Genomic DNA, 16,428 nt, shown 5'->3' with positions numbered 1-16,428 from the left:
TTTTGTGGCCGAGTTGACTTGTGGCCGAGTTAACTTGTGGCCGAGTTGACTTGTGGCCGAGTTGACTTGTGGCCGAGTTGACTGTGGCCGAGTTGACTTGTGGCCGAGTTGGATCGAATTCGGAGCCTAGGGCCTAGCTTCCTCGATATGTTGTGTTGAGGATTTAAACCTATGGCTATGCTAGGCCTATAAAAGTAGGCCTATAGGCCTAGCCTATGCAGTTTTAAGATAAACTTACTATAATATAGGCTAGTGATAACCTATTTATATCCTAGATTACTGCTATTGGGATTTTTATGTCAAACATTTCCTCCCAGTTGTACTCTAGGCATATACAAGGAAAACATGTTGAACCCGCTCCTCGAGGTCAGTGTGCCGCCCGACGATATGGTTGAGTAAACTTAAAATTAGCCAATCACAATTCGTTGCCTGCGCTCCAAAAAAATAGGTAAACATAAGGTTTGGGGAATCCCAGGCTGGTGGGTGTGGTGTTTTGAGGTAGGCCTAGGCTATCATCTGTCTCTCTGCCGCCGATTATTGTTTTCTTTTTACTAATACACACATTGTTGATAAAAAAGTGCAGTCAGATTTGGTAAATTACATTTTCAGTGAAAGAGCTCGCCTAGCCTAGTAGCTAGGCCTAGCCAGGCTAGGCTATCTAACTACTGGTTGTACAGTACTACTATTAGGCCCGTACTACTACTAGTACCTAGGCGTACTACTACTACTGTACTAGGCATAGGCCCTATGCTAGAATAGGCCGAGGCCCTCCTAGGTTGGTTTACCCTCCCTGGTTTACCCTTTAGTATGCCTCTGCAGCAAAAAATGATTTTTGTGATTGTGTGTAATTAATAAATAGTTTCAGTTGTTTGTAGCTTTTGGGGCATATGTGGGTGCAGAGGATGAAAACTTACATTTTCTCAGCTTTACTTGTTAAAATAGTATTTGTATGTACAATATTAGCGAGTTGAATGGCCGAGGTGTTAGGCAGGCAGGGGTACTGCAACCTACAGCCATAATATCAGCCCTGGTTTAAACGACATGCTCGCTTATTCTGGAGGTGGAACAACCTTTTCAGATAAGGACCATAAGCCGTAGGCCCAGTATACACCATTGGTTTGTACATTATAAAGAACTCGGTACATCCTTCGAGACTACCCCAGTGTACTGGTCTATCTCAAAGCCCCAATCACTATGGACTTATCCAGATGCTGAATAGGTGTTGATGAGTAACTGAATAGAATAAGAATAGGAGTTATTTTCACTAAATTTGCACTGGACATGAAATTACTATTTTTATCTTGCAGTTATCTTTCTGTATGTCTCCAAGGAGATCTTTAAATCATCATGTCAAAAGCGTTTACTTCATTGCAGCTATTCAACTCATCATTAGCATGTTTCCAGAGTTCAAATCTTTATAGACCATGTGAGTATTTAGAATAGATGCTCTCAGAAAATGATAGTATAAGGGGACATTCATACATCATTCTTATCTATCAATGCTTATATTTTTATTTAATTTGAAAATGGTGGTTATTTAACATAGCTTTTGGTTCTGATCTTCATGAAATTGTATACAAATTATAAATGTTTATGAGCACAATGGGAAGAATATTTTCATGAGTTGAGAGATGGACTGTTCCATTCGACAAGGCGGAGCCGAGTTGAATGGAACAGTCAATATTTCAACTCATGAAAATATTCTTTCATTTGTGCGAATAAAGAACATTCATTATTTATTGCGTCTATTCATACTAACAGGTAATAGTTTCCTTTCAGTTAATTAATTATTTCAAAAAAATTTAAGTTTCCTTTATTTTTATTACGCCCGCTGCTCCCTTAACATCTCAAAAAAATGTATATTTCTTCCACATTATATATTATTTTAAAGCATTTATCATCGCATTACTACACTGTTTACATTCAACGATAAAATGTTATTTTTATTTTCTACTCCATCTCGGTAAAACCATTTGCTAAATAAGAAGTCTCATTGTATTTTTTTTTTCACCCTTCTCTGACGGTCTTTAAAAAATAAGTTTGAGAAACAAAGTATAAAAAAGTCTCCCCTTACAAAACCTTATTTATCATGTGATTTCTCCAAGTTCCAAGTAGAGCTTTTGCATAACAACAGATCACTGATGATAGCTTGTGTAGGTCAAGTGTTTCTGTTTACATTCAGCTATTCTTGCAAACAACAGTCAAGTAGCAGCTTCTATGTTGTTATAATGACAGTAATTAATATTGTTATAATGGTTAATTAGGTAACCTTCATGGTAGTCCAACTTATACTCTAACTGCAAGTCAGAGCCTATTATTAGTACCTGTAATTAAATTGAATAATTTCATGTCTAAAATATTGTCTTGTTTCTATTTAAATAGTAAAATCTGCTAGATTACCCTCCTCTGATATGAAATTATGGAATAAAAATGTATTATTTATTAATTCATTTAGTCACCATATTTTAAATGGGCGAACCTTATATAGCATGTTGACGTTCAGAGGCCCACTTAAATACAAAGATATATTTGAATACAAATTCTTGACTTTTGTTGTTTTTAATATATCTAGGCTTGTACAGACTGTTTCAGCGGACGTTATGTACTGGCAGCAACACACCAAGTGTGTGCATAGTTGGCAGTGGTCCAGCTGGATTTTACACAGCTCAGAGCCTACTCAAAGTATGTTGTCAATGTTGTTGTCAATATTCCTATGCACTATCATACTTGTGAAATTAGGTGCCTCATTTCTTGAAAAAAAGAGTATACTACAGTATTTATTACAAATTTTATGCCAGTTATGTTGCATATATTTTGTTACCTCAATTCATCAATTTAGTTCAATTAAATGTTTGTTTCATTTAGGGACACAAGAAATTAACAGTTGACATGCTTGAGCGGCTTCCAGTTCCATTCGGTCTTGTCAGGTTCGGAGTTGCTCCAGACCATCCGGAAGTCAAGGTAGATATGTAGATGCCCTATTGGCATTTTTTTTTTTTTTATTCCGTGTGGACCCCAACCATGTGTCCAGGTGCAGGATTTGCAAGAAAACAAATGTTTGATCTAATCTAATCTTTGTATATACAGTACAACCCATATTATGGTGACACCGTTGGGACAAAAAAGTGTCCCTTAATAGGGGTGTCCCTTGAATAGGGGTTAGCCATAGTGTTAAATGATATACTTCCCTTATTTCTTGACTAAAAAAAGTGTCCCCTTATAGGATTGTCCCTTTAATAGGGGTGTCCGAAAAGGGGGTTCTACTACATTTCTTGATTTTGAATTCTGTGTTCACATCAATTTCAGAATGTTATCAACCAGTTTACCACGCTGGCTGAAGGAGATCGATTTCATTTCCATGGCAACGTAAATGTTGGGAAAGATGTGTCTCTGACTGAGCTTAGACAGATGTATGATGCTGTAGTGCTGGTAAGTACAGTAACATAAAACCTGTAACTATCTAAATTTATTAAAAATATATATTATTTTGTATATAAATAAATGTACTTTAAATTGTGTACTTTGTATTGAGCATGGTATTAAGTATACACTGTTTTTTTTTTATTACAAAAGTTATGTTTTTCTTTACACTACCTTACATTCTAGTGCCTTCGGTGTTTGCTTCAGTTTTTCAGTTGGTATCATTCACTCTTTTTAATTGTTTAATTTTTTTTATGTATCCTTAAGATCTTTTTATAATTGTTTACAATGATTCTTAATATATTTTTGACATTGAATATTATAACTTATCTTATATATTTCGTTTTTTGCTTAAATATCTTAATATACAGTATTCTAAAATGTACTTTGCAATGTGTGTATTCAAACGGAAAAATTCCATTTTATGCATTTGTATTTTTTTATGGACTAGTGAATGAGAATCTCATGCCATACTGTATTCTACTTTAATACTTCTCTTAAATCTGTAACCCAATTTCCTAAAAAATTAAAAATAAATAACAAACATCTTCAGTACCATTATCATTTTTATTATTATCATTGCTTTTCATGTTTTTTTCGTTTATTATTATTATTATGGTTATTTGTTTAGTATTTCTAACATGAACGTCCTCTCTTAACAGAGCTATGGTGCTGATGATGATAAACAGTTAGGGATCCCAGGAGAGCACTTGGATGGGGTGCTATCTGCCAGGTCATTTGTCGGCTGGTACAATGGCCTTCCAGAAGATAGAGAGGTATAGTGCATAGTCACTGTTCATTTAAATCTCTATGATGATAATTTTCAATATGTATTTTCAATAAATTATTGACGGTAAGCCAGTCCATGGTTTGAACTGCGTATGTGCGTATCCGTGGTATCCAGGGTCAATTGACCCAGCCTATGTTGTGTGTATGATGCTTATGTTAATTAATCGTGATACAAGCATGCGCAGTTCGAACTATTAATTGGCTTATTATTGATGATGATGTTGATTTTAATAATTGAGGATGGTGATGATAATGATGATGTTAATTTTAATAGTTAAACTTACCTACAGTAAGTCGACTTTGCCTAAGTCGAAAATTTCTAAGTCGATCTAATTTTACATGCCAATCTAATTTTACATGCCAAATTGTTGTGTTTTCCAGTAATTAACAATCTGTAAGTCGAATTTTATCGAAATCGAACAATAATTCAATGACATTTTGGATTCGACTTAGGCAAGTTCAACTGTAATAGAGATTTTGATAATGATGATGTTGATATTGGTTTTAATAATTGAGGATTATGATGGTGATATGATTTTAATAATAGAGGATTTTGATGATGTATGATGATGTTGATCTTAATATTTGAGGATTATGATGATGATTTAAATAATTGAGGATTCTGATGATGATGATGATCATTATTTTGATTTTAATTGAGGTTTTTGATGATGATATTGATTTTAATAATTGAGGGTTATGATTATGAGGATGATTTTAATAATTGAGGATTTTGATGATTATGATGATATGGATTTTAATAATTGAGGATTTTGGTGATGATGAAATAATTCTACTGATTTCATCTTATCTTTTAGCTCAATCCAAAACTTGATTCAGAGACAGCTGTTATAATTGGTCAAGGGAATGTAGCTTTAGATGTTGCTAGGATACTGCTGACTCCTATTGATATACTAAAGGTCAGTTTATGTGTGGCTAATAATCTCAAATAATGAAATCTCTAACTTATTTGAGTGGAAAAACAATATTCAAATAGATAAATTGACAGAGAAATTATACAGCATTCACATTCAACACGGACAAAATTTGTCACTTGATGTAACAAAGATCTGTATACTAAAGCTCTGGAAATGGTGATGTTTGTATCACACATATATGGGCAAATGCAGGGATAGATCCAGAGATGTATGAAAGAGGGGCCGATAGGGGACCGATCGAGAGATAACACTACCCTAGGGTGGTCAGGGATTCTCCCTACTCTAGGGGGTCGGGGAATTTTGTTTTCGATCGATCATTAATTTCTTTCTTTTTCTTTTTCTTTTTTTTTTTTTGACTTTCCAAAAAAGGGGGAAGGCTGCCTCGGCAGCCCCCCCCCCCCAATCCACCCCTGGGCAAATGACCAGTATATTTGTCAAGAAATTGGTAGTATGGATAGACCTTTATTATTAGAATTCGGCTGATACAGTAGCTTTATCCACACTGTAAATTTGATGTGAATTGCCAATATATGGGCATAAAATAATGATGTCATATCACATCTATATATGGGCATGATGATGTCACATCATACCCATATATGGGCAGTATGTATTGGTCACATACAATTTAATAGAGTTTGTAGACCTTTATTAAGCTCCGTCCAGACTATCAAATTTGCCCTTGACAAAAAAACTGTTGTACTGTATGCCCATATATAGTCATGATGTGCCTATATATGGTCATGATGTGATGTCATCATGACCATATTTAGGGGTGTCACATGTATTTGTCAAATAAAATTTAATAGTCGGGACAGGGCTTTAGTTAATATATACCTGGAGAGACTAATCAGTCTATCCCAGGTGGGGAGGAGGTGGAGACGGTGCGATCGGTGCAGACGGTACACACCCCCTAAAATTTATTGTTGTACTGTATATTGTAATGTTGATATGAATAACCGAAAGTGCAATTTCTGGGCACCTAGAGTTCCATATTCTCCAAATTTTCTACCCTCAGCCCCAACCATGTTTGGGCTTTGGTCGTGTGAACAGCTCACGCACCCCCTACCACCAAATACCCCAGCCCAGTGAGTATCGTACCCCTAGATTAACAACATCACTACTGATTTGTTTGATGTATCAGTCCTGAAGAAACTAAAGTAAACTAATAGAGAAAACTAACATTTTTAAATTCCAACAGAAAACAGACATTACCCAGTATTCACTAGAAAGGCTTGCGGAGAGTAAAGTGAAGCATGTTATTCTGATTGGTCGACGAGGACCCTTACAAATATCTTACACGATCAAAGAACTACGAGAAATGATGAAGCTGCCCCAGTGCCAACCTATATTACATCGCAAAGATTTTGAACATATAAAAGGCATAGTTGAAGGTACAAGAAAACAATGCTATTCTGCCTTTGTCTTATTTAGTAAGGTTTATTTGGAGTGGGGGAGTAGGGGTGGCAGTGGCTAGACTAGCAGAATTGTCAGGAATATGCAAGTCCACGGCTATCCCTGTAACCATGTTATGAGTATTCATGAGCACTATTACATAATGAACTTAAATTTGCCAGATAAATGATGGCCAACAGAGCATTGATGGTACGCTTTCTAAGCCCAGTGAGCAAGCCATGTCCTCGATCCCCTTTTAATACTGATTAGGCCTTACTGGCCTTAGGTGTAGCATTATTATTTAACTGATGCCTTGTATTTCAGAATATTAATTTTTATGTTTATTTGTGCCTACTTGATTTCCTTTACTTGCTCGTCAGAATATGTAAACATTGCAGTCTAAATTACTAGAGACAATTAACGAAACATTCACCAGTAACATATTGACACACTCAAAACTGTGTCACCATAGATCGGCGCCATAATCCTTTGAAGTATGCTTTATGGTTAATTATTTGCTGTACTCAAAACATAACAGAGTTTTATTTCTAGGTTACCTTCTTACAACTGTGTTGTTTCTGAAAATAGTAACATTGATGTCTTTTTAAATAGTTTTAAACATTTCCGATCACTAATTTAAAAAAGTATCCAAGTTTAAGCTGTCTTTGTAAACTGTGTTTTGTTTCTTGATTCTATGTTTTTGGTGGGGTAGGAGTTAGTTAGGAATGTAGTTTTTGATTGTCTTGCTTGTATTCTTAGAGTTTATATTATATATTTTATATCCATTCTGTATGTGGTGATTTTTCTCTGTTGGTTTGGAAATGAATAAATAAATACATTATGTAATAAAATGCCACAGACGGGATTCGAACCTGCAACATCTCGCTGTTAAGGCATTCGTCATAACCATTAGACCACATAGGCTTCATGGTTGGACAGATTCAAATAACTGCCAGGTACACTCTGTTGCACTATGTGCATTTAACCTCATAGATCTGGGGAATGGCTGGAAATATATAGTGGCATATAATATAAATCAAGATATCCTTTCGTAGAAACTGAGACGATGATTAGGCTGATAAATAAATACATAAATAAATAAATAAATAGATAAATACTTAAATCAATCAATCAATGAATCTCTTCTCAGAACTTCCCCGACCAAAACGAAGACTTACACAACTGATGGTAGACACAGCATTTAGGCCCTCTGAAGATAGAACTGAAGATGCCATCAAAGACTGGAGGATGGAGTTCCTTAGAAGCCCGGTAGAGGTGCTGCCATCGCAAGATGGTGGTAAAGTCGCAGGCCTGAGACTTCGAATTAACAATCTAGTGGTACAATAACTCATCTGTTTTTAGGTAAAAGACGTTAAATAATTTGTTGAGAAAAAAAAAAACTTATCGGTCCCAAGATTTGAACCTAACCTTTACTACTATTTGTTTGCTATTTGACTTACTGTATGAGCCTTAAATTTTCTTGTTAAACTTTGTCTACACTATCAAAGTTTATGTGACAAAAAATGTGATATGACCATATTTGGATGTAATATGCCCATATTTGGGTATAATATGACATCATCATGCCCATATATGGACACATCACACATTTGTCATATAAAATTTGATAGTGTGGGGAGAGCCTTAAGTGTGTATACCAGCTTTACATACTTCAGTTATTGTAGCAACAGAATCATCAGTTTGATATGGGACAATGTGTTTTGCTCAAAGTATTATTTAATGTCTTTAAATGCCATTCGTTTGCTCTAACATTTGACTATGACCCTTAGATTTTATTGTTAAATGTGTATATCACCTTTACCTACTGTAGTTCAGTTATTATAGCAACCAAATTATGAGTTTGAATCCTAGTGTGACAATTTGTTTACTCAAAGTATTATATAATATCTTTAAGTAAACAGTCACCATATTAAATCTAATTTGAAATGTACAAGGATATAAAGTATGTTTGTTGCTTTTAAATTTGTATTTATATTACTTTTCATTCGGAGGTTTGGCTGGATCATACATAACTATACACAGTCCAGTACTGTGTACCAGCAAAGCAAGACCTTAGACAGTTTGGGAAACTCAGCAAGAAGGTGGAAAAAGTAGACGCACACATAAACTTTCTTAAAAATTTCAGAATTTTCAGCATTTTTCCTCAATTTGTTACAAGGATATAAGCTTTTATAATCCACATCCAACAGCAATTATATGCACACCTTAGGACAATGTGGTGCTTTTCAAATTAAGTTGTAATATTAGGTTTAGGTCTGCCGCACACTAGGTAAACAACATCACAAAACATTACAAATACTGTAATAATTATTTGCAAAGTTGTTTACTTTTGTGTACTGTGAATGTTGTTAAGGACCTAGAAGAAAAAAAGATTTAACATTGTTCTTGAGTAATTAATTCCTCACTTGTGGTTATCTTGAACTACTTGCTGAGAAAAATAAAGCAATTAACTATAATAAGATTGCATAGTTGTTGATATCATCTGCCAAATGTAAATGACCACTCAAACCATTTGTGAAGCTGTTTACTTTTGTGTGGGTTGGCTTACGCAACTTAAGGCCTAAACAGCCTCGCAAATTGTTTTTCATGGCCATTTGCAAAACTGTTGACTTTTTGTGTAGCCTAGCATTAAAAAAATGCGGTTGGCTTTCAATTTTGGCAAATAATCATGGGATTTTCAAGAATTTGTACCCAGAACTCTGGTTTTGGAAGTCAGACATATTCACCATTAAGATACAGTTTGACAGATCGGAGAAAATTTTACTACAAAAAAAAGTAAAAGAGAAATACCAGAAAATTCTGTAGTAGTGACATTAACATTCTTGTTTTTGTTCTTCAGGGTGAAGTTGGCCGGGAATATGCAGTTGCAACGGATGAGGTTGAAGACATACCATGTGGTTTAGTTCTTAGAAGTATTGGATACAAGAGCACATGTATAGACCAGACCGTTCCATTTGATGATAGGTTAGGCATTGTGAAGAACAACCAGGGGCGTGTAAATAACATGACAGGTTGGCAAAGACATAATATAACACAATTTTTACCCGTTCATGTTTTGCTTGTATTTTAAATAATTTAGAATAGTTTTAACACGTTGGCTACCAGCGTAACTCCGGCAAGCTGTTGCTGAGGGTGTTAGGAACGACTATATTCGTCAAAGTCGGGGTAACATGCTAGCGTTTATTACTTCTTTGTTATACATTGTAGAACCACAGACTTAATGGCTGGTAGTTTGGGGAAAATACACCTAGACGATAACGTACAAATAATGGATGTATCTTTGTTGTGTTATCTTGCCGGCAGTGTACTCAATTGCACAAGTGGGGCACCCTCTGAACATATACCAACCCATGCAAAAAGCGCACAAGTAAACTCGCACTTCAAAGAGACAATAAAGAATGCTGTCCCAGTGCTGGCGACGAATTTACTCGTCCCCTAATATTTTCCCACCAATTTATTTGACCATTTTGATGATATGAATAAATAGAATTTAAAAAAAGTATTTTTGTACATGTATACTTGTTCTGGCTCACAGGAAGGAACCTAAAAAAAAAAGGGTCTGGCAGTGAACTTGCTTAAGTAAAGATTAATTGATTTAAAATATCACTGAATATTTAATTGAATTATCTTCTAAGCTTTGTCTTATTTCTGTATGTGTGTCGTTTTTTAGTCTGTGGTTTTATAGTTTTATTGTGAACGCACCGCATTCACAAGTGTAGTTTAGTGATGGCGCCAGGACCTGCCGGGGGGGGGGCTAGTGGAGCGAATCGAGTCTCACTTGGCTGGGGGCCAGGGCCCCCGGTGGGGTCCAGGGGGCTTCGCCCCCCCCCCCCTGGAAGCCACGGATATTTGATGAATTAGGGCAAAATTTTATTACTTATTTGATAGGCATCGAGTTACTATAATATGACTTCATGTAGGCTATGTTTTCTAATGTTGAAATCAGCTTCCAAAACCAAAACTTTCGGAATAAAGCAAGAAACGAAGAATATGCAATATAACCATCTAATTTATTTTCAAATCCTCATTCTTGAAAGTGAAATTCTATATTTTGGAAATTTTGCATGAAATCTGTCAACCACGTTGTCATGGTCGAGGTTGCTTCACCTATCACGATGTATTCCAACCATCATGAGGCTATCTGAATGAGCATTTGTCGTAACAGAACGCAAATTATTTTTAATTAGTCTCATTAATTTAATTTTTTTTAAATTCATGGTTTTATTGTGGAAGGCGCACTGCAAATATCCCACCATTACCATTACCATTGAAGGGGGTGGGGTGGGGCTATTGCCCACCCCCCCCCCCCCCCTGCGCCACCACTGGTGTAGTTTCAAATAAAGTCAAAAGTCCCATCTAATACGATAAACATAACACTTGTTAATGCAATAATTATGATAATGATAATGGTTAGATTCAAGTTTATTACATTTTGGTTTTATGTTTTTTGCTCTTCGATGAATCCATATTGTATGTCTAGCTTTATAGACAGTGTCTTTCAATTACCTTAACTATATTGTGTTTGTAGGTTTGTATTGTAGCGGGTGGGTGAAACGAGGACCACAAGGGGCGATACTATCAACACTGAATGATGCCATGGAAACAAGTAAGGTAATTCTGAAAGATATAGAGAAGGAAGTCATTCACAAGTTAAAAGGTCAACACAATATAAAAGAACTTCTAAAAGAAAGAGGTAGTTATATATATTATTATTGTTATTATTGTCTATATCTTTTTTTTGTTATCATGTCAAGTCATTATTATTACCGTTATTATTTCTTCATCGGGTACTAATACTACTACTAATAACTACTGCTAACATTGTTTTTGTTGGTTATTGTTATTACAAAATGAGCATTACATACTTAAATATTATTATATTAATATGTAAATGATTTTTCTTATTAATAAACAGGTAATTTTGCTATTGGTTATCATTTACATTCATATTTTAAATCTTTTTTTTTTTTTACTTTTAGGCGTACAATCTCTCAGTTTTGATGACTGGAAGATAATAGATCAATTAGAAACAGAACGAGGGAATGCGAATGACAGACCAAGAGAAAAAATAACGAGTATACAAGAAATGCTGAAAGTAGTAGAAAAAACTTAAAGGAAGATCATGGACACAATTTTCAATTAAGTATGGTGCTGTAGACAGGGGTAGCACCGGTTGAGGGGCTGGCTGGGCCTGGGCAAAGCCATCGAGGAGGCCTGGTCAGGCTGTCATGGTGGTGTTGAGGTGGGTATGGACTCTGGTGTGAACGATGGGCCATCTGTCATGGGAAAAAAGCTAGCACCACCCCTAACTGTAGGTTGGATGTTAAAGAGTTTCATTATTGACCTGGATCGAAATCATGAAAATGCTAACAAAACAATTTGTCTCACTCACAAGTGAAAATAACTCCCATTCGCTAATCCTCGTATTCAGAAATCAAGGCTGACACGCTGTATCGGCCAACGTTGCCTGACCATCCACGACGATTTTATCGGTGCTTTGTGTGAATGTGTGCATGAACTTCTATATATTGTAATATTACGTATGGCAGTTCGCCATGTAATGCTCAAGTTGTTGTGCCCGATTCTAAATGTATGTTCCGGATGCAAAGACTGGATCTTCACTACGGTATGTAATATTGTAGTGCGAGATGATTTACTTTTAATAACTGAACTGACTACATCTCTTCTGGTTATAATGCAAACGCTTTTATTTACTATTCTACTGCATGATATATACAATATATACAAGTAGGGTTGTGAGACGTAGTGTTTCCTTCAAGGTATCAAGGTATAACTAATACTTTACTTTTCATACAAGCTTGGGGTGTGCTGGACTTTCTCTGATTGGTTGAAAGATATCACCTTATCCTAATCATTTGACTATTACATCATTTTGGGGAGTTTCTATTGGTCAGATAATATAACAACTTTGGGGGTAGAACTTAACTTGTATTTAGTAACGATCTGTCTCTCAATCGAGCTTATTTTATAAATCAAATGCAAGGAGTTGACCACTTGGCTTTTTGTCATGAATTGGCTATTGTCCTGTCAAAGACTTCATATATAATAATTAAGGAGACATTCAACAGGTGTCCACTGAATTAGTGAAGTAATGGGGTAGCAGGCGCGGATTTAGTACACATCTAGATGTGTATAAGAGACAGCCCTTTTGGGAGGTAAAAAAAGAAAAAAAAAAGAGAGAAAAAGAAAAAAATTATGGCCTAGAATGCCTCAAATGTTATGTTCGGGCGTCTAGAACACAAAAATTTTTCGGACCCCCTACGACAGTGTTGTCTCAATCGGCCCAACTTTCGGCCACCCTTCCGGCCCCCCCCCCCTGGACATTTCTGGATCCGCCCCTGGGTAGTGAGGTAAAAGTTCAGTCCAATGGTTTTATTGATTTGGCCCATATTCGTAAGTTATCTTAAATACTATATAACAATATTATTGAATATTTTGTGATTTAACAATTTTATGCAAACATATGAGAATGTTATCTTAATAATATTTTATACTTGATATTATTTAAATCTGTTGATGCAAAAAAAGTAAGTAAAAATCTATTTAGAAACAGCAGATATTTGGTTGGTAGAACCAGATAAACTTTTGTGATTCTTTGAAAAAAAAACCAAATAAAATGATTGAATTGTAAAGTTGTTTCTTTTTTTGGTTTATATTATTCCAACAGTGAGTGGTTTCTCAATGAAAATATGGCAATTATCTCCAATAATAGTAACAGTATGGTTCGTCATAGCTCATCATGGCAACATGATTCACATTAGTGTTTAGATCAAATAATAGATACCTATTCTGCTCCCTGTGGAGTATTTCATAATGTTGCAGATATTAAATCTGAGAATTGGTATTTACTTATTTGTACTCAGTGAAGGAGATGAACACGCAATGTTTTCAAAGTGTCTTGACTAAAAAAAACACTAATGAGTATTGAAACTACTGGACTTCGCCGATCTGTAACATGTTTTTTTGTTGGATAAATAATTATAAAATTTATAAACCGATTCTGTACCTAATGGACCTCATAATAAAAAACTTAACCCTATTTTCAGTAAAGCTCAAGACTCAAAACGGGTAAAAACGATTTTGAAGAAAAAAATGATCACTGGTTACTTAGCCAACCAGCATGAGGCTTACATGACAAGAAAGCTTAATTTATGAGCTACACTTGACCGTTCACCGGGCCCAAAGCTCAGCGATCTATGGTTGCCGAGTTTGTAATGCATACGTACGTATCGTGTACTAAAAACATTTTTTCCCATATAAAAGCATAAGATAAATGATCACTCAATGTTGTAATAATATTATATATATAATAATAATAATAATATTTTAGCATTTATATAGCGCTCTTTACCGGGGTCTCATAGCCCCATAAAAAAAATTATTAGTTTATCACCCTATCAAAGAATAAAAACTGATGAGGGAGGGGGGGTTTTTTTTTTCTCTCTCTTTTTGCCTGTCTCTTATACACATCTGAGTTGACCACTTGGCTTTTTGTCATGAATTGGCTATTAGAGACATATATAAAAAGTCATTAGAATAGAATCAAATTTATATTTAAAAAATGTTTTTGTTGTACCAGTAAGCATATTTGCAAGAAACCCTGAGCTTTTCAAGTGAAAAAAAAGATGGAAAAAGGACTGTTTGAAATGAAAATATATGTTGATTGAAAAAAAAAAAAATCAGATTTTCCCCAAAAGTGATGAGGGAGCGGGTGATAAACTAATAAATTTTTTTTATGGGACCTAAACAATCTACATTGTCTGTACAATATTATGCTAAACATTTACAGAGTGGACTTCCTTATGTTGTGGTTATATCAGACTGTTAATATTATTATTAAAGAAGTCCATTCAACAAACAACATAAAACATCGGACCCACAAATATCAAAGTTATTAGGTTAAAGTTCTTATGTCGGTGCATGCATAAAATGTAATTTCCTAAAATTTGGAATCTGAGATTGACAGACAAAATTCTCTATACTATATACACTAATTTAACGAGTAGACTTATATATGTATATTGAGGTACGCAAAGTTTAGTAGGTTAACATTTTAAAGGAGAGAACTTCCTTATGGTCATATTAGACTGTAATAATAGGACTATCATTAAAAACCATTCAACATAAAACGTATCAAAATATTAACTTGAACTTTCTACTTCGGTGCATGAACGTAATTTTGGGATATATGAGATTAATATAACATTTGAGAATGTACTGAATATAAAATCTTAAATATTTTACATTTAATCAGCGATCTATCAGAAATACGGGGATTGGTTATATACCGGTACTAAAACTGGGATCCAACAGGCAGTGAATATTCCATTTTGATTTAGTGTAGATGTTTTTGACATATTTTTATTTTATTTGAATTCTTTTTATTTTGTATGATTCGTATGTTATATTTTCCACAGACAGATAAATGAATGCCTGAACTGATACTTTATGGGTTTCAGATTACTTTCTATACAAAACAGATATCATAAATCATCTATTGTCCGACTGTGTGCATTGAACATTTGACGACGACGATAATGTCTCCAAATACCCAAACGTAACTTAGGCTACGGGCCTCGCTTGACACTTCACATAAAAGGGCTTGTTAATTAATCTTGCACAGCTTCCTCCTCATCATCATAATCTTCTTCATCATCATAATTATTAATTGTCTATAGCAAAGTAGGGAAAAACTATGAATTAAAAGTGTATTCAATAATAGACGCCTCATAATGCACGAAGTGTATTTAAAAGAATCTAGAAAACAAAAATTTTCGAATATCTAAAATTTATCTTCCAGCCACAAAACAAGCTAGCTCTCTTCTCATGACTCTCCCAATATGGGAACCCACCTGTGCGAAAGCCAGGGTAAACTCTGGATCCGCGCTTGTCATGTATTTAATGCTTAAAAAAGGTATATTTACAGTATATTTATTTATAGAAAATAATGTTGCATACTAGAACTATCAGGAATATATATACAGATAAAGGCTCCCGAGGGGGCATAAAAAAACCGCTTATAACTCAAATAGCACGCATCATCTGGCACTTTTAGCAGCGTGTGCAAACGACGCATTCGCTGTAACAATGAAGCAGCTTTATTTGTTTGGGTTTTTTTTTAATTTCCAGACGGCTTCGCGGCCCTAAAAAATGTTTCGCGGCCCAACTTTGGGCCGCGGACCATAGTTTGCGGAACGTCGCAGTACAGTATTGTAATTGCGGTTGATTTGCCAATACAATTATACGATGCAAGTACGATGATGATACGGCATTCACCCGAACTTTAGCCTTAATTAAAACACTGGTTAAACATTCAAGACGATAGATTGATTAAGTCGTCTTTATGTTATTTTTGTCATAGCTATGATGTTTGATGTATGTTCGTATAACAACTGTGTACAGACCTCCAAATACGCCTGCAATTTTTTATTGAAAATTTTGAAAACTTTTTAAATACTTATTGTGTTGCAAGAGACTTAATAATTTTGGGTGACTTTAATATTGATTTTTTGAAATCCCACTCAAATCGCAACAATCTACAGGATAAAATGGATCTCTTTCGTCTTACTCAAATAGTGCCTTCTCCAACTCGCACCACTGACGACGGTCAATCTTTGATTGATCTGATCCTGACAACAAATACTCGCCTGCACCAAAACACTTTTGTAATTCAATCTTTTCTTAGCGATCATGATTTTATTTTTACCTCACTGAAACTTAAACCATATAAAAATGAACATGACCAAAGAACATTTCGTAACTTTCGCAATTTTAATGAAGAACAATTTCTACAAGATGTAGATAAACTACCTTGGTCAACTATCACACAGATAAGCGATGTTGA

The 16,428-nt window shown here is 34.9% G+C and overlaps 2 protein-coding genes across 3 annotated transcripts in view; one reads left to right on the top strand and one right to left on the bottom strand.

Moving 5' to 3' along the window:
* Positions 1-329, bottom strand: part of LOC117099881 (transmembrane protein 94-like) — a 27,767-nt gene extending 27,438 nt beyond the window's left edge. Inside the window, exon 1 of the mRNA XM_033239399.1 lies at positions 239-329. The gene's annotated coding sequence lies outside the window, so the exon portion shown is untranslated. The remainder of the gene's footprint in view (positions 1-238) is intronic.
* A 108-nt stretch (positions 330-437) lies between these two features.
* LOC117099883 (NADPH:adrenodoxin oxidoreductase, mitochondrial-like) lies at positions 438-12,693 on the top strand. 2 transcript variants are annotated; one of them, XM_033239402.1, is made up of 12 exons: positions 438-498; positions 1,308-1,426; positions 2,573-2,682; positions 2,866-2,961; positions 3,307-3,429; positions 4,083-4,196; positions 5,028-5,129; positions 6,349-6,541; positions 7,693-7,880; positions 9,403-9,574; positions 11,092-11,256; positions 11,543-12,693. In XM_033239402.1, exons 2-12 carry the CDS (start codon positions 1,348-1,350, stop codon positions 11,674-11,676), a joined length of 1,476 nt encoding a protein of 491 aa, XP_033095293.1. In that variant the 5' UTR covers positions 438-498; positions 1,308-1,347; the 3' UTR covers positions 11,677-12,693. The 2 variants fall into 2 exon arrangements, with proteins under 2 accessions (XP_033095293.1, XP_033095294.1); XM_033239403.1 differs by having other exon boundaries at positions 464-592.
* Positions 12,694-16,428: the final 3,735 nt, after the last annotated feature.

This window comes from Anneissia japonica, unplaced genomic scaffold (assembly GCF_011630105.1).
Source record: "Anneissia japonica isolate Jap-2015-1 unplaced genomic scaffold, ASM1163010v1 scaffold288018_len440701_cov179, whole genome shotgun sequence".
Lineage (NCBI taxonomy): Eukaryota > Metazoa > Echinodermata > Crinoidea > Comatulida > Comatulidae > Anneissia > Anneissia japonica.
This window is presented reverse-complemented; position numbering and strand designations above follow the sequence as displayed.

Bases quoted from the DNA above. Each gene is read 5' to 3' on its own strand.
- LOC117099883 (XM_033239402.1), top strand. From the start codon at position 1,348: ATGTCAAAAGCGTTTACTTCATTGCAGCTATTCAACTCATCATTAGCA. The intron at 9,575-11,091 runs GTTGGCAAAGAC...TTGTGTTTGTAG, and splicing joins GCGTGTAAATAACATGACAG to GTTTGTATTGTAGCGGGTGG. The intron at 11,257-11,542 runs GTAGTTATATAT...TTTTACTTTTAG, and splicing joins AGAACTTCTAAAAGAAAGAG to GCGTACAATCTCTCAGTTTT.